At 30.7% G+C, this 23942-nt stretch overlaps 2 protein-coding genes across 3 annotated transcripts in view; both read left to right on the top strand.

Moving 5' to 3' along the window:
• The window catches only part of LOC107452601 (5-hydroxytryptamine receptor), a 134500-nt gene extending 130366 nt beyond the window's left edge, over positions 1–4134 (top strand). For both annotated transcript variants that reach the window (XM_071187889.1, XM_071187888.1), the window contains one exon: positions 2838–4134. In XM_071187889.1, coding sequence (XP_071043990.1) covers positions 2864–3997 — 1134 coding nt within the window. In that variant the 5' untranslated portion in view covers positions 2838–2863 and the 3' untranslated portion in view covers positions 3998–4134. The remainder of the gene's footprint in view (positions 1–2837) is intronic.
• The window catches only part of LOC107452630 (uncharacterized), a 479485-nt gene that overhangs the window by 29530 nt on the left and 426013 nt on the right, over positions 1–23942 (top strand). The gene's annotated exons all lie outside the window — the stretch shown is intronic.

Below are 23942 nucleotides of genomic sequence, written 5' to 3'. Positions count from 1 at the left end.
CTGAAATAAAATATTTCTTAAACAAAGTTATATTTCAAAAATTTTTGTTGTGTACGTTTTTTTCTTTAATTCCGTTCTAAAATTTAGCCCTAGATGATTTATGACTCGCAAAATACTTGTTTTGCCGTTTACTAGTTTTGAGAAGTTTAAGTATTATTTCATACTTTAACGTCTTCAAACATTGCAAATGTTAAATTTTATTATGTATCTATATTTTAATAAAAATGTAAGAGTTTTCCAGAAAGTTTCTCTAATTTCTGAAGCATCTATACGTTTTAGTTGTTTGTCTGCGAATCGTTTGATTAGTTACAGAATAACATTAATTTAAATTAGTTATCTAGAGTAATCGAGATCAAGCATTGAATTAGATTAGATGCGAAGTTTCATAGAATAATATTAAAAAAAGAGCATGTTAAATGGAATTATTTTAATTGTAGAAAAATGATTATTTACACTAAAATACTTCTCTTATACAAATTTAAATATTTACTAATTAGACGCTGTACTAAGCTATCTCTTAGCAATCAAAAATACATATAAAAATACAAATTAATTTGTTCAATTTATTTTTCTTTTTACAGTTATCAATTTTCGACAGATAAAAACGAGACAAAACTTATTTACTTACTAAAGTTAATGAACATTAAACCGAAATAAGTCATTTTTCTCGAACTTAATTCGATGTTAATTAAAAATTTATTTTAGCCTCGAGTCATTCTTCTTTTTGCAGCATCGAAATCATCTCTTTTCTAATCATGTATAAAATAACGGGTTTGTTATTTCTAGAAATTAAAGCATTTTTCTCCAGTGATGATATTTACTTTCCCAAAAAGGACTTATTCTGAAATGTTTTGAAGAAGAGTTTCTTATGTGGGTGGGAGTGTCTCAGTCAGTTGAAGATGGATGCGGTTGTTGTAATTAATTAAACTAAGGTCTCATTCTTCAAGTATTTTTACATGAGTTTAATGAATTGTGAAAAACAGTTCGTCATTTCAAATTGAAAGGAATTCTTTAAGAAACAATTGTGCCATCCGTTTCTTATTTAATCTATTCCGTATATTCCGTATCTTATTTAAAATTGGTAGAATTTTTCCGGATCTTATTTAAAATTGGTTGAATTTTTTTAAAAATCTTTTATGCTAAATAGCTTTATAAGTTACCTATTTCCGTGCAAAAAGTATTAAAAAATTCAATTTACTACGCCTCTTTTAAATGTTTATGCATACTTTTTTCATTTTAAACGTAAATTTGATTAAAATTGAAACTCAAATTGTAAACTATATTTAAATATTTTTATTATTCCACAATTTTTTTCAACTAATAAACTTTACATTCTTTGATAATTTAATAGTATTAGCAATAAGTTGTGTTAAATATAGAATTTAAAGGAGCCAGATACAAGTCTCCTGTCACATTGCGAAACAAATCCTCAAGGAATCAATTCCGTTGGAGTAAGTGACTATCCATAGAATCCAAACGTAGTTAACGACACAAAGACATTGACTTAAGAAAATTGAAAAGATAAATTTTACCGTGATTGCAATGCAAGCTTATTTTTTATAAATAAATCTTATTATCTTACATAGTCCTAATTGTAAAATCTTTTGTAATTATATTTTTCAGTTAGGTTTGTAGTTTTTAGTTCATGAAGCAGAAATGGCTATAGCACACCATAAACTTGGTATAAATTACAGGCTCTCTTGTTAAAATTGCCAGCTTCTTGGTTTTAAACTTTTTGGTTAACCCTGTTATGATTTTAACTAGCCATTTCTTTAAATAATTGTGTAATAATACAGAAAATAGTTAAAATGAAACCAATTACTGCAATAAAAAAACACAAGAATCTGCCATTAAACCTAGAGATAAAAGTACTGTGTGGGTTGGTTAGTTAATATTTCTTAGAACAGGAATCAGACATGCTATACTATGCCAAATTCTAGGTAATTTTTTTAAAGTATTGAATATATTCCTATTGTTTTAGCAAACTTAATAAGTACTGTGTGGGTGCAATGTATACTGAATACTGAGTAGGAAGAAAAACACCGAAAATATTTATGGATGCTAAAGTGTCATTGTTTTACTTGTTTTAACAAAAACATAGGTTATAACTTAGTAATTAAATGAAAAATCGAAACAGAAAATTTCATTAAATTTAAATTGTAACTATGATTCTCAATAATTTTTTTTCTTTTTCATATAATTAGTTTTTTAAGCCTAGTTATACCATATAAAGTCATGTTCAGCTAAACAAACTTTGAAGCAGATCAGAAAGCAAGCACTTTGGAAACACCAAAATGTAAGGTTAGTTAGCTTTTAACTTACTGCACAAGAGCCAAACGTGGCTATACCGCACTCAACACTTGGTCAAAATTAAGAGTCTGGTTTAAAAGTTTTGCAATTATTCAGTGTCTCTAAGTAAGTCTTCAGTAACGTTTCTCTGTGAATCGTTTCCAATAATGTCGATAATTCAGGATACTCACACTTAAGGCATTGTCGTCTCTTATTTTTAAAATTAGAACACAGGCACAAAATGTGCTTTAAGGTTAGTGGGTTTTTGCAGATGGTGCAATTAGGCACAGGTCCGTTAAGTGAACACGTTACGATTGCAAGTTTCATCTAAAAAATTCTAATTTAAAATAAAGCTACCGAAAAGGTAAGAGAATGTTGGTTTTACGTTGGCAGATTATATAAATTTTGGGGAGATTAAATATTAAATGTTTTAGAAAATTTGTATTGAGTGGGTTAATTAGAAATATTCTTCACTATTTTTTAACGCATTGGAATTTTTGCAAATGTTTTGTAGCCATTTTTTTCTAACTATATTTTTTATTTTATAGGTCTTGTGCTCAGATACATCACAAACATGAATTCTAGTGATATTTATGACAACTTGACGTTTGATACTGTGCTCTATCTTAACAGCTCTAACAGAAGCAACATAACCAGAGATGATTCCAGTGTCGCTTCAGATGCTGTTTTATCCATGGCACTTGCGTTACTAATTTTGGTAACTATAATAGGAAATGCATCTGTGATAATCGCTATAACTCGAGAAAGAAACTTACAAACCAAAGGAAATTGCTTGGTGCTATCTCTTGCAGTCGCTGATCTTTTAGTAGCATGTCTTGTAATGCCATTAGGAGCAGTCTATGAAGTTCATCGGGAGTGGAATCTAGGCAGGGAGCTGTGCGATATATGGACATGCTGCGATGTGCTTTGCTGTACAGCATCCATTTTACATCTAGTAGCTATTGCTGTCGATAGATATTGGGCGGTTACAGATATAGATTATGTACGCCAAAGACAATCTTGGCACGTTGGTTTAACCATTACGCTAGTATGGTTTGTTTCTTTTATAGTTTCTATTGCTCCACTTGTAGGTTGGAAAGACCAGTTGCATGAAACTCGCATACTTACTGAAAAACGCTGTTTGATAAGTCAAGATCCTGGGTACCAACTATTTGCAACCTGCGCAACATTCTATGTTCCCCTGGTTGTTATTCTTCTGCTTTATTGGAGAATATTTCGTGTTGCACAAAAAAGGATTCGAAATAAACCTGGGTCGTGTGCTGACTCGCGTTTGGTTTCTGCTACTGTCATGGCATCTCTAGTGACAGAGATGACATTGATTTCTACCACTACTTCATCATCCCATCCCAGTGAAGCTAGTCGCTCGGAAGATCTTTTATGGAATCATACTAAAGAAGAGGGATTGAAAAAAAGAAGAAGAGTTAATATGCGAACAAAAAGAGAAAGAAGAGCAGCTAAGACTCTAACCGTGATAACTGGCGTTTTTGTTGTATGCTGGCTTCCCTTTTTCACTATGGCACTGCTTATGCCTCTGTGCGAAACCTGTCAGCCAAGTAATGAGCTTTTTAGTTTTGCTCTGTGGCTTGGTTATGCCAACTCAATGCTCAACCCAGTTATTTACACAGTTTTTAGCCCCGATTTTCGAATGGCTTTTAAACAGCTCTATTTTTCTTCTTGTCATTTGTAAACAGGCGCACTTCTCACTGCTTATGTAACTGTGATTGATGTAAAATTATACGTATTTGTGTGTGATATATATGCATCTATGTTTCTTAAGCATTCTTCATGTATGATGTATTAAATATTTTTCTTTGCACTCTCTAACCTTCCGTTTTATATTGATATAATTTTCTGTGGAGTTTAATAGCAATGAGTCATTTAATGGAGCTTTCTGTGCAACAGGAAATTTACACATTATATATTAAGGTCAGCACTTTTATTACAATGAACTAAACAACTAACCTCATACATAACATTACATCAGTTAGTCTAGTTAATAAAATTATTTAATTTAATAATAGCTTATAATATTTTTTAAAATCTCACTATAATGCTATTAATTACCAAAACTAGTTGAAAGTGGGGTATTACCAATACAGTCTTTGCTCTTTTAATTCTTACCTTACTCATTTCATTGCTTTTCACTTTCTAACTAGCTAATAGTTCAAAATAAAAATAACCATTAGTTTAAACAATCTTTAACTTTCACTTAGTTAATAAATGGGTGGTTTCACATACGCGGGCAATTCTTCTGGGTGGACTGCTAACTTGCTAGCAAACAGTTATTAATACTTACCATGTTACTCGTGACAAAACTTCGGCCACTAGTTTGCGAAAAGCGGCCACTTTAATGGCACAAAGTCTATAACAGGATTGAAAAAAATACGAGATTACTCATTTAATTCGAAAAAACTATGAATAAAAAACATAATTGATTCTTTAAATTTTTTGAAGTAAATTGATTGGAGGGAATGAAACGCGAATGGCAAGTTCAGAAGTTTGACTTTATACGTATTAAAAACTATTAAACTTAATATTATGCATGCTAGGAAAAGTGTCCCAAATTACAGAAGGTTAAATCAATACAGTAATCGATAAATTGATTCCGAGCTTCAAACAACTCCTGTAATGGATACTAAACCCTCACCAAATACATAGAAATTGTACGAAGAAAGAAATGCATTGTTAAAAAAGACCTAAAAACCCTCAAAAATTACTTAAAATCACAATGCAAATTTAAAATGTAAAACTTCATTGCATATGGGTCCAAAAAGCACATGCTGCTCCAAGCACATGGTTTTAAAGCAAATTGCTTAAGTAAAAAGCTTAAATAAAATGCAAAATAAATATCTATAACTCAGTTTGGGTTAGAGTTGCAAATTGTTTGCGTAAGTGACCACGTTTATGGCTCTAAAGCGCCTTAAACTGTGTTAAAAGTTATGCAACTGGGTTAAATTCTGGGTAACTTAATCAAAACAACTGTTTTAAAATCAGAAATACACTGTTCGAATTAGTATTAAATTGAGTTTTACCATCAAATGTTTTTAAAGTACTTCATCCAGTTTGGATGAAGTGTTGCTCCGAGAAAAATAGATAAAGTCGGAAAATCGCAGTTAAAGTTACCGTCGTCTTTTATATTTCAATGTCAACAAAGTAAAAAGATGATTAATTACTCTAAGACAATTGAATTAAATTGACTGGAATGTTTAATGGCATAAGATCTAGTAAGTTAATCAAGAATCATTGGTGCAAAGCCATTTGTGGTCATACCGCATCTACAACTTGGTTTATAAAAAGCATTCTGCTATGAGTTAAAGCTAAATTAATTTGCGAAAATCAATGTTCCTGAGGTTATTAGAAATGTTGTTGTGAGGTTTATCCACAATTAATATAGTCAATATTGGATTAAAGCTACCAAATTTGAGTTGTCTCTAGGTTTTAAATTTATTAGACTTGGTAAAACTTGCTGACCATTAAGACAATGCACCGCGTGTGATCAGCTCACACAGGTTTCACTGTACACATTTCAAAAATTACAAGTGCTCTTTGAAAAAAATATATCGACCAGAAAATTCACATCCTTTATAGAAACCGAAAAAAAAATCAATTTTTGGCAGCTTCGTAAGGGATGAAAAAGAACTAATTGAATTACATTTTTTTTAGAATGTTGCAAAAAGTTTAATACAATAGAGAAGTGGCATGAAAAAATAGTAAGCGAAAATTGAAAAAGAAAGACTTTTTTTTACCATCTTTTTTAGGGTAAAAACAATTTCATCGCTTTCGTAGCCTACAGAAATGAGAACTTATCTTGAGTTCTTATCTTACTTAAAAGAAAAATATTGCAGGTTATTTCATTCTTCGATGTTTAACGCTTTCAGCTCAAATAACAAGAGGAAAATATTACTTAAAATACAAACCTTAACTGTATTTAGTTTACAAAGAATGTATTACTCGACATTCCAAATATGCCATAACCTAAATGCTCAATACTTTATTAAATAATTGAACCATTAAAATGTTCGACTATTAACTTTTATTCTTTAAAGTACTTTAAAAAAAAAGACACTAGTTTAAGGTGTTTTTAAGCTAAAGTGTAAAGTAGTTTAAAGTTTACCAACCCAGCTTTTTTCATAAATTTGCTTAACAAGAAACATGTATATACACTGAATTTACTGTGGTTTTTATTTTTAACAGTGGAGTTTTTTTGTACGAGGATTTAAATTTAATGTGGGATTTAATGCGTATGCTTTTAAGACAATGGTACAAGGTCGAAGAACCATCCGCTGCACCAAACAAAGGGTTTTAACAGTTTGACACAGAATTTGTATTAAACATATTTTTTAAACTCTTTTCATTATTTTGTATTATTTTAGGTCAAAATAAGTGAAGAATATTACTTAGCATTTTAATAATTTATGGTTATGAAATACGACATGAAACATCGGTGTATTTTTTTGCGTTAAAGGTAAAATCTTCCAATTATTACACAATTCCAAACAATATTTTTTTTTTCAAATTTGCACTTATTTACCGTTACTTATATCTAAGAGAAACAGTTGTTCATTATTGAAATTTCTTTATTTTACAAAATTAATTATTGATTAATTTTTGAATAAGAATGACAATTACAATTTTTATAATTAAAAAATATTGAATTTTTTTTACTGGTAATTAGAGAGCGTCAGACAAGAAAATATATGAAAGGAACAACAGCTCCAAAGGGTCAAAGGGACAATTTGCTCCAAAGGGTTGAAACAGTTCAAAGGGTAAAATATATTATGTATTCACATTAAACTTCATAAATAAGCAGAAAATCGATAAAAGCAATAATTTTTTTTTCCATAAATGGATCTATTATAGTAATTAAAGGGCTACAAGTACATTAATCAGTGGACAGCATTACATACCCACAGTAGAGAAATAAAACAGCGTTAGTCTGGCAATTCTTAAAAAAAGAAGGAAATCTCGGACCATAGAAAAAGGTAGGACACTAAAATTATATAATGGATTTTGTAAGTTATTTTACAAGTAGCAATTTATATTAAAACTATCATTTGTAATATTCCTTTTGTTAGCAATCCAGTTAAATTTGGCATTACCTTTAATTCTTTAAAATTTTCTTTCTTTAACTAATGCTTTTTAAATATTTCAACTAATTCGCATTCTTTTTATGCTTCTTTTATTATTAATATAGCTACGTTAATAACTTATATTTAACAATAATTGTAATTTTAATTGAAAATATTGTACTCTGTTTTTTTTTCTATTTATTTAGACAGATTAATAATGGGCCGAAGCAGCTCGTACTCCACGATTAGAGCTACTGTAATGAAATAAATATTTGGAAAAGTATTGACAGAAAGAAAAATGAAACGGTTCAAAAAATATAATTCTGATCAATCAAAAGAAAGTTAGTGAATTATTTGTATTCTTGTGAAAGTTAGTTATTTGTTTTCTTGCGCAAGAGCCAGAAAGACTATACCGTGTCACACACTTGGTCAACATAAAACCATAAATTAAATTAAGGAGAATTATCCAGCGTTTTTAAGAAAGTCAATAAGCTATGGGGGTAGAATTGCACCCAGGTAAATAAACTAGGAAAATCGAAATTAAAATACCGACGTCTCTTAATCTTCAAATTCGAACACTAGGTCAAGATGTGTCTCATTCTTAATGATTCTCTACAATTGGAGCAAACAGGCACTGGTTCGTTTAACCCCTTGGGGACGGGTGATTCAGAAAAGCATTCGTACAAAATCAGAATCAAGTTGTAATTAAATAAAAAACGGTAACTTAAATGTAGTCGTTGCTAATTTGACAGACTTACTTTGCTTTTACTTTAATTATTGTTAGTTTAATGATATATATAATCAATGTTAATTCAAGGTATAACTAAATAGTTTTATTTCGAACAAAGTAGTGGTGAATTAAATAAATCAAACAATTATAACTCTGCCCGCAAATAAACTGCTAAGGAAATACTTTGATTACCAGTTTTATCTTTTTACCCTGATTGATACGGTTTTATGCTGGCACATATTTGTGACAGTCGGCGCGAAAGGGTTAATAAAAGGTATCTATGTGCCAATCATGTATGACCAATACGCAATCTGTTATCTACAGCTAAATTTTTCTAAAATTATTTTGGGTTTTTTTCGGAGTAAGTAACGGTTTGTCTTCACACAATTTATTACCGATTTCTGCATTCCATTGAGTCTGCCAGTTTAAAGTTAAAGTGTCTGTAACTGCTTTCATTACATCAGATCGAAGAACAGACCTGTCAGAAAGGTTTTGAGTAGATTTTGCAGTGGAATGTGTGATTTTATTTCCTAATATTCCAACATGTCCAGGGATCCAGAACATAAAATGTTATAACCTTTTTCTTTCTGTTGTAGTAATATTTTTAAAATATGAATTAAGAGAGAGTGTAACTTGATGACTGGGTTTTTCATAGCTTCCAAATGACTTTTAGAATCAGAATAAATTATCCAATTTCAATGATTCTGAGTTGAGATGTAGTCAGGAGCTGAAAAGATGGCATGACATTCTGAGGTAAGAACTGTGCAAGTAATTAAAGCTTCTCTGAGAAAACCGCATTGTGGGAAATTATTGCATATGCTACGTGATTATTTGCTTTAGAAACATCTTTAAATACAAGTTTATAATCTTTATAAATTGAGCGATGATAAAAATACTTTTTCTAGTAATTTATAGGAGAAGTTAACTCCTTTTTTGAACTTACAAAGATGTCTAAGATATAAAATGGTACAGAAAGGGAATGGTGTTGATTATGACACGATATTAAAATCTTCAATTTCTCCGATTTGTTAAAAGCTGATTTACTCTCAATCCAAAAGTCGGAATTGAGGTTGGTCTATGTTTAAAAAGCGTTTCATAGACTGGTGATGAAATCTTCGAGAGTAGTGGGTGATGAGGAGGATTTTTTAACATGGAAGTAGTAATTAAGAACTATTTTATTTTGATTCACTTGCAGAAATGGTTCTTGACATAAAGAATAAATAATTCTATTTGGTGCGGAAGACACCAGTCGCAATTCTAAGACTTTCGTTATGATGGTAGTCAAGGTATCGAAGAACGAATTTGTGGTAGGCATATAAATTATTGTATTGTGGAACGGTGAATTTTAAGCAATGAATTAGTATCTGCTTCCCAGGAAGAGTTTGAGTTCATAGTTCTTAAAGAAAGCGCCGTGAAAATTTTTAAAAAATTTATTTTGACAAATAAATGCGAAAAATATAAAGAAAGGGGGGAAATATCATAGTACATTCCTAAGAAGTGGAATGGAAAGGGGGCTGAAACATGGAACTGGTCTTTTCCCAGATTGCTTATTCGAGTGAATTGAATGTAGGGTTTAGTGACACAAAGTCCAAATTAGGACATGCTGCACCAAACAATACGGTAAAACAGTTCAAAAACTTAAAAGCATACAAAAAAAAATTTTGTAGCACAATTATAACTGTTAAAATAGTATTAGCAAGTGAATAAAATCAGATAAATAGTATGAATAAATTCAGATAATAGGTATGAGTACAGTATAAAGCACACGAAGTAAAATGGTACGAAGGTGATAAGATGTTTGCAAAAGTGCATAAAGTTGTAGAAGTATTAAAAAACATTTATTTAGAGTTGAAAATACCAGTTGACACGTAAAAATGCAAAAATTTTAGGATGATGAAAGGCATTCAACAAATCCTGCATGCATGAATTAAAACTCCCCAAAAAGGTTAAACAATGTTGGTTAAAAGATAGACATATTATTAAACATGATGAATAGAGAGAGGAACGTTACAGTTACTGTGGAGGGTGTTGGAATTGAGGTGTATAATAAATGGATGTGTGTTAACCGGGTGTGACAGTTTCGAAGACGGGTTAGCTTTAAGTCAGCCCTACGCAAAGGCAACACTTTCAAAGGGTTCGAATTAGATTTAATGCTATGCAGTTTGTTAAAAACTTCGAGGTCCACTATTGTTACCATAATGATGTCGCAAATTTTCGAATATGTAGTTTTATATCAGAGAAAGATATGGACAATATTAAGACAGATGTGGAAGATCACGCACCTAAGTCATCTAGGTCATTCCCTGGAATAGTAATATGGCTCGGTACACAGCAAAATAAAATCTCAAAGTCATTCTTCTGAAGAGTGTTTAACAAATGAATGATTTGTTAGCTAGTTAGTTTGGAGTTATTGGTGCAAGATCCTGTTGTGGCTATATCGCACCTAAGACTAGTTTTTTAAAGAGCAATTTAAATGCACTCGAAAAACTAGATTGAGGAATAAAAAACTATGTACATGAGATAAGAGAAAATGTTGGAATGAGGGTCATCTCCAAATAATAAAATTTGGGATGAATCGAAGCTACCAAAGTGGCCTTGTCTCTGAAGTCACTGGGTTAAAATATGTTTTACTGTAAGTAGTTCCCTGTAATTGGAACACTCAGGTGCGGGATTGTTTAAAAAAAGTCTTTGTGGGTTATTCTAGTAGGACCAATACGCAAGCGATTTAGAAACACTTCCACTTTGCGACAGATGTTAAGATGCTTGTATTTAAGATGCTGTATATTATTTTTAATGGCGTATAATTTGTTATTTGTTTCATTGCTCTAACTATTTCGCCACTGGGAATAGAGAATGCAATCGATCGATTTTTTTTTGTATCGGAGAAAGTTAGTGGTTGGTTTGATCAATTACGAGTTGACTTTGCTATTTCAGTAGCAGTTTCATTACCTGAAATGTTTGCATGACCAAGGATCCAACAGACATTTTTTTAAAATCCTTTTTGGTGTAAATTGTACTACAGGTACTTAATTGTATGTGGTTTTAGGTCCCTATTCTGCAGTGCTTCAAGGCAGCTCTTTAAAACTGGATATACACACCATTTTATCGATTTTTCAGTAGATATATATTGTTAGGCAAAAAGTATTGCATGGGATTCAGAAGTGAATACCGAGCTGTTTGAATGTAATTTTTCAGAAATATTAGAAACAGGGATGACTACGCAGCTTGTAGTATGGCCATCACTTTTAGATCAGTCTGTAAACATTGGATTGAAATCGGTGTATTCTTCTCGATGAGAGTTAAAAATCTGTTGATAGAGTTGCAGTTTGTCCTTTTGTCAAATAGTTAAAAATATTTACGGTTCGAATCTGAATCAATGGAAGAAGGTTTTGGTGCAGTAGCGAGTAAATTGTTAAAATCTTCAAAGTTTAGATCTGATAAAAGTTTCTTTATTCTTAGACTAAAAGTCGGTATGGAAAATGGTTCGGTAATGCAATGAAAAAAATAAGGCTCAAAAGAGCACCACATAGAGCAATTCACTGTCGAAGAAATACAAATATTTAGTAAATACAAAGCATTTAATAAATATATTAATTAATTTAATTAAATTATTCCAGCAAGAGTCATAGTTGGACTATATCACGTCTAAAAGTACTTATGGCGAAAATAACTTGGTAAAGATCAAAGCAACTATAGGTTAAAAACCGTCAAGAGATAGTAGAAAACATATATTTTTGGCTGGCTGTGAGAAAAATATAATAAATATATCAATTGATTTAATTAAATCATTCGTGTAAGAGTCATGTTTTGGCTGGCCACGCTTAAAGTAGTTAAAATGAAATTAACTTGGTTGAAATCAAACCAATTATGGATTGAAACCAGTCTAGAGAAGAGAAAAAAAATTTGAATGCCTGTGTCAAAAATGTAAACTAACCACAGTTCCACCGTTTTTTTTTCAATGGATAATTTGACAGTAACAAGATAGACAGTAAGCAAGTTGAATTATTTTATTTAAGGAGACAATAGAATACATTTCAAAAGTACTTTCTCCATTTTACTCATTTTATATGCGACTCGCTTTCAAACTCTGCAGGGAAATAGACTACAGATGCTTCAGTACGTTTTCTGATCGAAAAACCAGCAAATAAGAATTGATTTTTTTCAGTCAATACAAATTTGTGACGTTTGAGTAGATCTTAGTAGAGCAACACGAAACTCAGAAAACTGCAAAATGTCAAACAAAATTTTGAAAATCTTTTGAAAGATTTCTCTTATAAAAAGAAAAATTCACAAAATAAATTGCTATAAGCTTTATCTAAGCCGCTTAAACTATTTCAAGTAGTGTGTCTAGGCATAATAAAAAATAATCTTGTTATCTAGCAAATTCTAAAATAATAATTTTATGTTTCAGTTTGTTATTGATTTTTGGATCACGAGCCCAAAAGGGCCCATACTACGCCTAGCTCTTGGTCAATATTGAAAGTCTAACTTAAATTTTTGGAATGAATTTTATACTACAGAAATTATTAAAATCCCTCTAATGAACTTATTTTAATGCTATTATTGGTGACAAAGCTTATCATTAACTATGTTTCAGCTTATGTTTTCTTTTAAACTCTGAATTACCGCTTAAGATTCTGTTATCTGGAGTGCTTTGCATGTTTGTTCGTTTTAATGAAACATCTATGAAATTTTGAGTGCTTAAATACAGTTGTTCAAAAGCATTGAGACATTTGAATTTAAACATAGTGAGCTGTTTTTGCAATCATTAATTAGATTATGTAAACAGAAATAAAATCAATCAGGAGATACCTTACTCTTTAGTTAGTTGTAACTTATATATTAAATGACAGGCTCTGCAAATTTTTGAGCACTTTGATCACAGCCATTGAAATTTTGCGAAATTATAATAAGTTTCCTAGCTGTAGTCAACGTGAAGCTGCTATTAAATTAGGGGAATTGAATTGAAAGCATGCTTTAATGGCACAATGTCCAAAAAGAACATGCTGAGCCAAACACATAACAATTTAGAAAAGTGCCTGTGTTACATTTATATTCTTAAAATACATTAAATATAAAATGATAAAATGATGATTACTAGTAAAACTGCATAGGTAAAACTTACAAAAGTAAGTAAACTCTGATAAAATTGTGAATACAGCAAAACAGATAAATGCAATTTAAAATACCAACAGCACGTAGAAATGCAAATATGCTAGGGTGATGGGCTTCATTTAACAAGTCTTAACAAGCACAAAATTGAGCTACCAAAAAAGATAATACGATGTTGGTCACAACAAGGGCAAATAATTCAAATATGATGGATGGAAAGTAAAGCCTTACAAGTATTGCATTGGGGAGGTGCATACCAGAATAGCAAAGGAAGGTGTGTCAGTCGGGTATGACCTATGTGCAAACAGGTCAGCTTTACATCTGTCCTTCGCGTTTGCAGCACAGGCCAAGCATAGATTTATAAGTGTGTAATTTGTTTTCACTTTGAAGGTCCCAGTGTTGTTGCCCCAAAGTCATAATAAATTGTCGAATACCATTTTTCATACATTTGAACGGTACAAACAGTGATAAGGGATTGGTGGCAGATAGTGCTGCAGCGTCCGCAAGGTCGTTTCCTGGTATGCCAACATCCCTTAGCATCCAGTGAAACAAAATGTTAAAGCCAGTCTTATGAAGAGTTGTCAATAAATGTTGGTTGAATGTTAAAATTGGACGAGTTTCGCTACCCACGTTTTGAAGTTGTCTCAGAAAGCTTAAAATGTCTGAATAAATGAAAATTTTCCTCTCCGAATATGAGCTAATAAGTCTTAAAGCAAGAAGAATGGCAACTGTTTCCGCAGTGAAAACAGAACAATTGGTAGGAATGGTATAATTATAGGTTCGATCAGCTATTATGATCCCACACTCAACATGCCCAGGAGATTCAGAACTATCTACAAAGATTCCTACATATTGTGAATATCTGTGACGATGTGAGGTGAATATCTGATGAAAAACACTAGGTGTGGCATTAGATTTTGCGTATGACAAAAATGGAGATTTAAAATGATATGATGAAATGGTCCAGGGTTGGATGAGAAAATGATTTACAGATTGTGATTGTAAATTACAAAAGTCAAATGTCTGCATCAATAGGAGCATACGAGCATTGAAAGGTTGTATATATGATGTTCGTGAATCATATGCGCACTTTAAGCTTAATAAAATGATTTCCCGACGAAGGGGGTGAGAGGTAGATGATATTATGCGAAAGTATAATGTAAAAGAGAATTGCATGCGTCGAAAATTTAGAGGCAACATGTGACACATAACCATATATGGCAACGTTACTTTTAAAAAGTAACGAGTAAAAGTACAAGTATTTTTAAAAAAAGTAACGAGTAAAAAGTTCTTATTTTAAAAAGTAACGAGTAAAAAGTACAAGTAAAAGTACAAGTACTGAACAAAAAAGTGACGATTTAAAAGTACATTTCTAGGAAATCGAAAATTCAAAGTAACCTAAAATTTTATTGAGGAATATTCTTATGTTCTTTAATGTTTTTGCAAAATTGCTGTTATTTATTTAATTATTTTTAATTTTGAAAGTTATGGATATTAATTTATTTTTAAATTCGGAAGAATATTATAATATAATTATATAATATAATCGTATAATATAATTTTAAAATCAAATATAATTTTAATATCAAACTTTTTATGGATTTGCACGAAAAAGAAATTTTATCTATTGATTTTAATTTTTAGTTTATTATTTTTATTTATTTAAATTACCATTGATTTAAAATTGTTTTACTCTTTAGAAACGCGTTTTAAAAACATAAACAAAGCAAACACGGGGTTTCAGATAGCTTTGTGATCTTTGAGCTAGTAAAAAATAATTGAATGTGCAGTATAAGTTGAAACAGAAGGTATTTATTCACAGCTTTTTTCTTTTTTTTTTCTTTCAAGAAAGCTTACCGAGTTTTAGAAAAAAGAAAAAAGTAACGATTTCATTCGATATTTCCGTTACAAATACTTTTAATTTTTTCCCTAAAAAAGTAACGAAAGTACAAGTAAAAGTACTAAATTAAAAAAGTAACGAAGTACAAGTAAAAGTACGTACTTTTTACTTGTACCGGCGGTACAAGTAACGAAAGTAAAAGTACTGCCATATATGCACATAACATACAAACTTTCACCTGGAGAAGTTCGAAATGCACCACAACTTATCCGTAAAGAAGTATGATGCACTGTATCTAACTGCTTCAGGTTTAAAGCTGTTGCAGAGCCATAGACTACACAAGCGTAATCTATGCGTGTTAGTATTAACGCCTTCTAGATAAGTTGTAAAGCGACACGATCCGCATCCCATAGGGAGAGAACTCGTAATATATTTAATGATTTTTTCAAATCATTTTCCAAGATATAAAATATGAGGCAAAAAAGTGAATTTTCGGTCAAATGTGACACCTAAAAATTTTGTTTCCGACACAACTGGTATTGCTATGCTTTGAATAGTGATTATAGAATCAAGATGCATGTTGCATAATCGGCCAAAATGTACGCAAGATCTTTCAGTTGGTGATAGAGTATGACGGTTTTGATCACACCATCTTAGAATTGTATTGACAGCTAGCTGCAGCTGACGCTCTATGACCCACATGTGAGATCCTGTACACGACGCATTTAGATCATCCACATAAAGTAAACCAAATGCAGTGGGAGGTAATAGGAGCAAATGTGAGAAACATAAACGATGAAGAGTTAAGACGCTTAAAACACTGACTTATGAAACACCTTCAGCCTGAATGAAAATATCAGAAAATGTATTACCTAGTTCTACGCGGAAATACCGCTTCAACAGAAAGTTCTTTAGGAAGATGGATAAATTACCACGAAGTCTCATGTTTTAAAGTGTCTTCAAAATTCCGTATCGCCATGTCAGAGGGGTGTTATAAATCAAGTCAGAAAAAAAAATATTGTTAGAGTACCTCGGTTAAAACGCGTCGTGAGAGTTGCGTCTACTTATAGAAAACAAATTGGCGGGCTAATCAACGGGAAGTTAGACATATTTGAATCCTGGAAAAAAGCCACAGAAAAAAATACTGAAATAAGCGCCTCTATAACCATTATGCTAATATCAGATTCAATTCAGGTCACAGAACGCAAACTTAATATAATTTAACTATTAATCCAAAAGTATTTGAATATTTTTCAAGCATTAATAGTATACAAAGATTAATTTGAAGTTTTCACTGAAGGAAACTTTTAGTATTTTAAGTGTTTTTTTAATTGTATTAGTTAACAGTAGTCTTACAGAAGGAGTATGTTGGGAATTGTGTTTCTGAATAAGTGTTTTAATTTTTTCTTAAAACACCATTTTAAAATATTTTATTTATATATTATGTCATAACGCAACTGGGGTACTTATAGAAATTAAGAGCAATTTTATTAGGTGTTTTTTTCAGGTTCTCTTTTTCTCGTCTGCCGATTCATTGCATGCTGTATTAACGATTTTTTATTTGAAGAATAACCGTCTCGCAATCAGGATATAAACTATTCAACCTATAAAATTAGAAATGCCGTGTTCATGTCTGACAATCAAAGAAAAATGTATTCTTAATTAAATAAACTTATTACAAGATAGCTTACCGCGCTATAAGCACGTGATAAAGGACCATCATTTAACGAGTCTAAAATTTTATGGCATTTAGTTCAGATTGTTGGTACAGATCCAACTAGCTGCGCTATTTTTAAGTGTCCAAGAACTAATCAGTAGATGAGAAAGAAAGTTAATTTTTATCAAGATTTTCGTTCAATATCCTTGATTATTTTTTTATTTAGAAAAATTTAAATGGGTCTAAGATTTAGAGTAAAAAGGATGCTGCAGGAAGGTAGTGAGAAGTCAGGCATAAAAGATTTGTTGACAAAATTTTAAGATGTTGAGGGTGCAGAAAGGTCACTAACTCATCCTTGTGTTGTTTTTAAAATTATCCTTAATTTAGAAAATGTAACGTTAGTTATCAACTTAGCACTAGAAAGACGAATGTGACCTTTTTAGTTTCACTCGTGTTTTGTTGCTCTGTAATTCGAAAAACAACTTATGAAAGTGTTGAATATTTCTGACTTTTCATAATTTGATACAATTTAAAAGCTTATTTAATTATAAAAAAGCCTCATAGAAACGTATATATAAAACTTTATACCTAGAATGACGAGAATGGCCCCTTAGGTATTTTTGTAGTATAAGGTAGTATACCCCATGTAGTTTGGGATATACGGCACCAATTTCATTAAATAAAACAAGACTATTTCAACTTATATATGGTTATTATTTATAGAGAAAAGGAAACTCCATTTAAGAGACTACTACTATATAAAGTAAAAGTACAANTATTCGATTATGTTAACGAAAATATTTAATTAAACGGAACACTGGTTTTTAAATTATATATATATATATATATATATATAATTTAAAAACCAGTGTTCCGTTTAATTAAATATTTTCGTTAACAAAATCGAATAAGATACCATAGAAATTCGATGATCAAGTCAATATGTTTTTATTCAATTAATTATGAATATATTTTAAGGCTTTCGATGTCTAGTTGATCTACTCACAAACAACCTGGGAAGGGCCAAACTGACCCCTTCAGTCTTTCTAGTGTTAATGCAAATATTTTGCAATAGTGTTAACGTAGTAAAATAAAACTTAAATAACTTTCATTTTTCACTCAAACATTTTTCTTAAATCTGATCTCCAGAGATCCGAATTTTTATTTTATTTGCTTCATTCAATTTTGAAACAGCAATTTTTGGTAGATATTTTCTTTATAAAGCGTTTTTTCTTCATAAAGCCTTTTTGCGAGCAAGCACCTGTAAACTGACGCAATATTAAAGGAATTTTTCCAAAATATAGAAGAGCATTTATTTTTTTAAGGGTATCAGATAAGATTCTCGGGATAAACGTTCAAGTTCAACAATATCTCTAAAATACGCCCAGAAATCGTAAAATATATTGTCACTTTGAAAAGTGATAAATGCAAGGAAATACAAAATCTAAATCCTCAATATTTCTTTAAGAAGACGGAGAGTGAAAACGGAAAAGGATGCATTACTTTAGTAATTTATTTTCCCAAAGTTGAAAGAAATCCTTGAATCTAAAACATGTCTCCAAACTCTAGCACCCTCTGTGGTTTGTACCTATTATACATTTCCTACTCTTTGCTTGCTCTTAAAAAAATATTTATTCCTTTTTTCGCACTTTACGAAAATTATTAACTCTCAGTAATACATGCAACCTTTTATTCCTTCACAAAATACAAAAAAAAACTTCTTTCAAAGGTAGAGTAGTTAGCTATTTTGCAACTAAAAGAGAATATTGGATTTTAATTTGAAAATACATACAGATTAAAATCCAATACTCTCTTGCAATTAAACAATGATACTCTATGCAAATCACAATCGGTTACTTAAAACGAATTAAAACTAAGATGTCATACTACGATATTCTATTATATTCCATAGGAAAAAAACTAAACTCATAAATTTACATCCATGTAATGACATAAGCATAGCTAGTTTTTCAGTTGCGGCGCATCAACCAACAGGGCTATACTACTACCCAGCATTTGATAAATACAAAAATATGGTTTAAACACTAAAGAGAAGTATCCAGCGTTTTCAGATAGTCAATAAGATTTTGGTGCGAAGTGTCACTAAGTAAAGTATAGTTATTAAGAAAATAACATTCATAATTATGACATCTCTTAAATTTTAAAGTAAAACATTGAATTATAATGAGCTTAATGATTCTTTGAAAGTAAAGCAAACATGCAGTGGTTTGTTTAACTTATACTGTTTCACTTATACTCGTATAATTAAGGTATTCACATAAACTGTTTATTAGTAACTTATTTTTTTCTGGAATTATTTAAATGAGATAACAAACTGTTCAACTTTATTCTGTTTATTATTAATTCCTGTCTACATAATCGTATTCAGTCATCTATATATCGCAAAAATGACTTTTACGTTAAAATATTTTTAACGCAAAATCTATTCACGACCATAATCATGCTAAACACATGATAAGAGGATGTTTTTGAAAGTAAAGTTTACTTAAGGCAAAAACTAAATTAATAGATGATTTTTAGTGTCTTTAGAATAGAATATAGTATTTGGATGAAGAGTCTTATGTATGAGTCTTGTGTCTTATGTATGCCCTAACACTATTCAAGTAATGAGTTAAGACACTTTTAACAGTTACAGTTGCACTTCAAATGATACAAAATGTCTTACTTTTAATATAATCTATTAAATGGGCTTGAATGTAAAAGTGTAAGCTACGAGAATCAAAATTGGCCATATTGCGGCTCGAAAAAACAACATTACACTTCTTTAAATAAGATTATGATACAGTGTTGTAAACTAAGTCTGATGATGAAACAGATACGAAATGAGAGAATTGTTGGAGTATCTCCGGATCCTCGAACTCGAATAATTTCTATAAGGTCTCCCCCTCCCCCCCAAAAAAAGACGTTATAACAGTGATGAAGGGGAAATGTGAGAATTATTTCATTAATGTTAGCTATATCTTTATATTAGCATAGGAAAAATAACTAGTGTTTTAATCTCCCTCTTAATTTAATGAATTCAAAAGGATTTATATATATATATCCGGCATGAACACTGAATACATAGTCTCCAACATCTGCATTTATCGGAGAGAGATTTTCCCAGATTAATTGCAATTACATTGATAATTGTGAGAATTGTTTTTTTAAATTTCATCAGAACTCTAAACTACACCAAATGATTATCTAGCCTTCGAAATTTAGTAGAGTTGAGCTAAAGTTAAGGTTTAATCGCACAAGATCCAAAAAAGGAAAAGTGCGCCAAACAGGTGCCTAAGAGTAAATGAAATCTGCCAAGGCTATGAACATAATAAAACCGTTATACGCAAGATAAAATACCAATCTCTCGTAAAAACGCACAATTGTTACGATGATATGTTTTATCTAACAAAACTTCCAGAAATAAAATAGAACCACCTAAAAAGGAAAAACGATTTTGGTTAAACACGGGCAAATGATTAAAATATGATGAAAAGTTAGTAAAACTTTACAAGTACATTGGGGGAGAGGTTCTCCGAACATCAAATAAAGATGAGTCAATCGGATGTGGCTGCTAGAAAAAATTTAAAATCTGGCTCACTTAAATTCTTGAAAACTTAAAACAGACACACTGCCAAAATATTTCATCTGGACGAGTTGAAATTAGCTGCAAAGTTAAAAGATTAGTACCTGCTTCGGTGGTGAAAATCGAGCAGCCTTCAAAATTTATGTTAAATTGTTAATTGTTTCAATTGTTTATAAATAGTTGTTTTTCAATTGTTTATGTATAGTTGTAGTCAAAACTATTTTAAACTGAATTCATTTTTTTCAAAAATCAAGTTTTGAGTCAAGGTGGCTCATGGTATAAACCACTTACCTCCCAATGAGTTAACCCAGGCGCGATTCCCAGCATTGGCTGGTCGATACGAATTCTGCCCCCAGTTCGTATCGATAATAGCGTTGGCATAAAATATCCTCAATGGTAAGATGGATCATGGATTAGAATATCTTTGCCGTCGAGCATACCATGAGAGGTTTTCATGGTTTTCTTTTCCAAGCAACTTAAATGCGGGTTAGTTACATTAAAAAGTCGTCCACGAAGGCTAGTTCGCCCCATTGCTTAAACCAGGAGTTCCCTTGTCTTCTAGGTTTGGTTCAAAGCTACAAGGCTGTGGAGTTGAACACTGATAGCTATAAACTCCGATTTGAGTGATCAACACCAGTTATAAAATTTAAAAAAAAGCAATCATGAAAAGCCGCGGTGGCTGAGGGGATAGAGCGTTCGCCTCCCAATGAGGTGACCCAGGTTCCCAGCGATGGCTGGTTGACGCGATTTCTGCTCCCGGCTCGCACCAACCACTGTGCTGACGCAAAATATCATCAATGGTAGACGGATCATGGGTTAGAGTCCCTTTGTCGTCAAGCTAACCGTGGGATGTTTTCGTGGTTTTCCTCCCCATGTAACAGAAATGCAAGTTAGTTCCATAAAAAAGTCCTACTCGAAGGCTAGTTTGCCCTAATGTTTGATACAGTAGTTTCCTTGTCTTCTGGGTTGTGTTCAAAATTACAAGGACATGCATTGGAGTTGAACATTTATAGTCAAAAACTCAGAATTTGGTCAAATATTAACTACCGGTTATAAATTAAAATGAAGCGTGAAATATCAAAATATAAATTTTGCTACTTCTTTAAATGTAAAAAAAAAAGAAATTTTGAAGAAATTAAGAGTTGAAAGAAAATTAATGTAAAAAAAATGAACAGAAAATAAGGAGAGTTCGCAGCTATGTTATTAATAACTTTTTAATACTTAAATTCTTTTCGAGACAAATATTACCTTTAAATTGTCAGATTTTACAAAAATTTCCAGTTTCCTCATCATTCGTGACATTTTTGAAAGAAAGTTTTAAACTTACTTTGGAAATTAAACTAAAGTTCTTAATTCCGTTTTAGATCAAATTATCATATAAAAAAATTCAAATGAAATACCAGGAATCATTTCCGTTCCATCTTCTTAAACAAGAAAGAATTTAATATACTCGGATGGAAAACGACATTACTTCGTCTTAATGCATATTTCATGTACTTTTGTAATGATTGCGGTGCGTTTGACTTATTATGACTACAAAAAAAAGCAATTTAACGTCGCATAATCAAATGACGAAACGTTTTATTAAATTTTTTAATGCAATTTGGAATTTGCTTAACTTTCTGTGCAAAAAGAACCTTTTTAATATGAAATTCATTTTTCAATTACTGTTTAAAAAATTACTGAAAGGCAACATCCAATGTAATATTTTTTCATAGTTCGTTCATAATAAAAATAAAAATAGCTCTATTTCAGATACATTTTTTAAAAGCTTTTTATAAAAATTAACAATGATTTGAAAGCAGAACATAGTTTATATAAAATAGCAATAATTCTTATTTTGTTATCATATGGAGTACCTGCGACAGATGAAAGCCATGCTACATTTTTTTTTTAAATTTCAAACGTTTTCAAATCAAAAACAATTTTTTTACCGAAAACAAAATCTTTTGACATAATTTCTTTTGATTTTCTATAAATCACCAAAACATGTCAAATTACTTAAAGGTAAAATACTTTTTTATAGAGAATATTTTGTTTAAAAAATTTTTACAAAATGAATGAAGCAATAAATCGCGTATAAAGCATATTCAAATTTAAGATTTTGAATCGAGTGAGTGAGTAATTAAAGTTTTGGGCGTAAAACCATGATTTGGCCATACTGCATATAAAACTTGGTTGAAATTTATGCAACTTAGATAAAATCAAGGGAATAAATTATTTTTATGCTAAAAGTAAGTTTGGTGCTAAAATATTTCAGGCATAGTTACATATTCGCAAATTTTTTTTTCACCAAATACATTTTCCGTTGGAAATCCATGGAAAAAAAATAAGAACCGCATAAGAAATCATAATTAAAAATAAAACAGTTTTATCTAATTAGGAATGCAAAAACACAGAAAAATACTGATATGATAATGATTTCATGTAACAAATCCTCTCCGAGATAAAAGAGAAATACCAAAACGGGTTAGTTATTATAATTTAAGACGTTTTCACCTAAAACTGGAAATAATTCAATTGATAATATACCAATTACAGCTCGTTATAAGTTTTAAATAAAAAATACAGTGCACGGAAACTGGAATTGAATTAAATGCATGGGTGAAAGCCCTTATATAGCAAGACGGAAAAGAGAAAAACCTGGTACGTAAAACATTTTTTTCCAGCATTTTTTTCGAAAAAAATGACATATCTGTAACTATCAAGATTTCTTTTATAATTCTGACATATACATAAAACTGCTTCTTTTCCATGATAAAGTAGATATTGTTGAAAAATTTAAAAAAAGAATAAGTAAACTCCTCCCCAAAACTAGCTATAACTGAAATGGTTTTACTACCAGCCTTTCCTCTTTTCCGTCTCGCTTTCACCCCTGATTAAATGTAGGGTTTAATGGCACAAGGTCAACAAGAGAATATGCTACGTCAAAAAAACTGTTTTAAAAACAAATCAAAAGTAAAATGCATATCTCTGTCATAATAAATTTCTGAATTGAAAAAAATGCATGATGTTACAATACAAGAATTTTTCACGGCTCATAAGTTTTTATCTCAATTTTTTTTCTCATAATGTTACATATCACATGTTTCCCATTATAAAAAAAAACGAAAAAGGTTTTATTTATCAGTAAATAACTAATGAGGATTTTAACTAAAATATTTTAAGATTTTTTTATAGCATGAAAACCAAGTTTAACTTTAAATTTTTGATTTTAATGTCTCTTTAAGTGTCACATATTTCAATATAAAAAAAATAGTGTTTTTGTTTTTGGTCAATAAAAAATTAAAATAGTGTGGCCTAATAGACAAATAAATTTTTTTTTGTAGGTAGCACAAGAACAAAGTTTCTTAACCTCAATTTCTTTTCCTTGCAATGTTAAAAGACCATGTTTTTCAATGTAAAAAAATCAAAAAGATGTTTTTCTTTGTTTTGAATGAAATCAGGGAGTCTAATTATTTCACCTATGAAAAGTTTGGGCTAAACACTTTCATTTCCAAAAAATTTGAAACATTTTGGTCAAAAACCACTTTTTTTTACAGCCAAAAACAAAAAACTCCCCTTCGTCTGAAAAAAACATGATGTATAACATGAGAAAAAAATGAGGACAATAAAATTTTCTTTTGTGCTATAAAAAA

Source organism: Parasteatoda tepidariorum, chromosome X1 (assembly GCF_043381705.1).
Source record: "Parasteatoda tepidariorum isolate YZ-2023 chromosome X1, CAS_Ptep_4.0, whole genome shotgun sequence".
Classification (NCBI taxonomy): Eukaryota; Metazoa; Arthropoda; class Arachnida; order Araneae; family Theridiidae; genus Parasteatoda; species Parasteatoda tepidariorum.
Note: the sequence above shows the minus strand (reverse complement) of the source record. Positions and strands in the feature narration are given on the sequence as shown.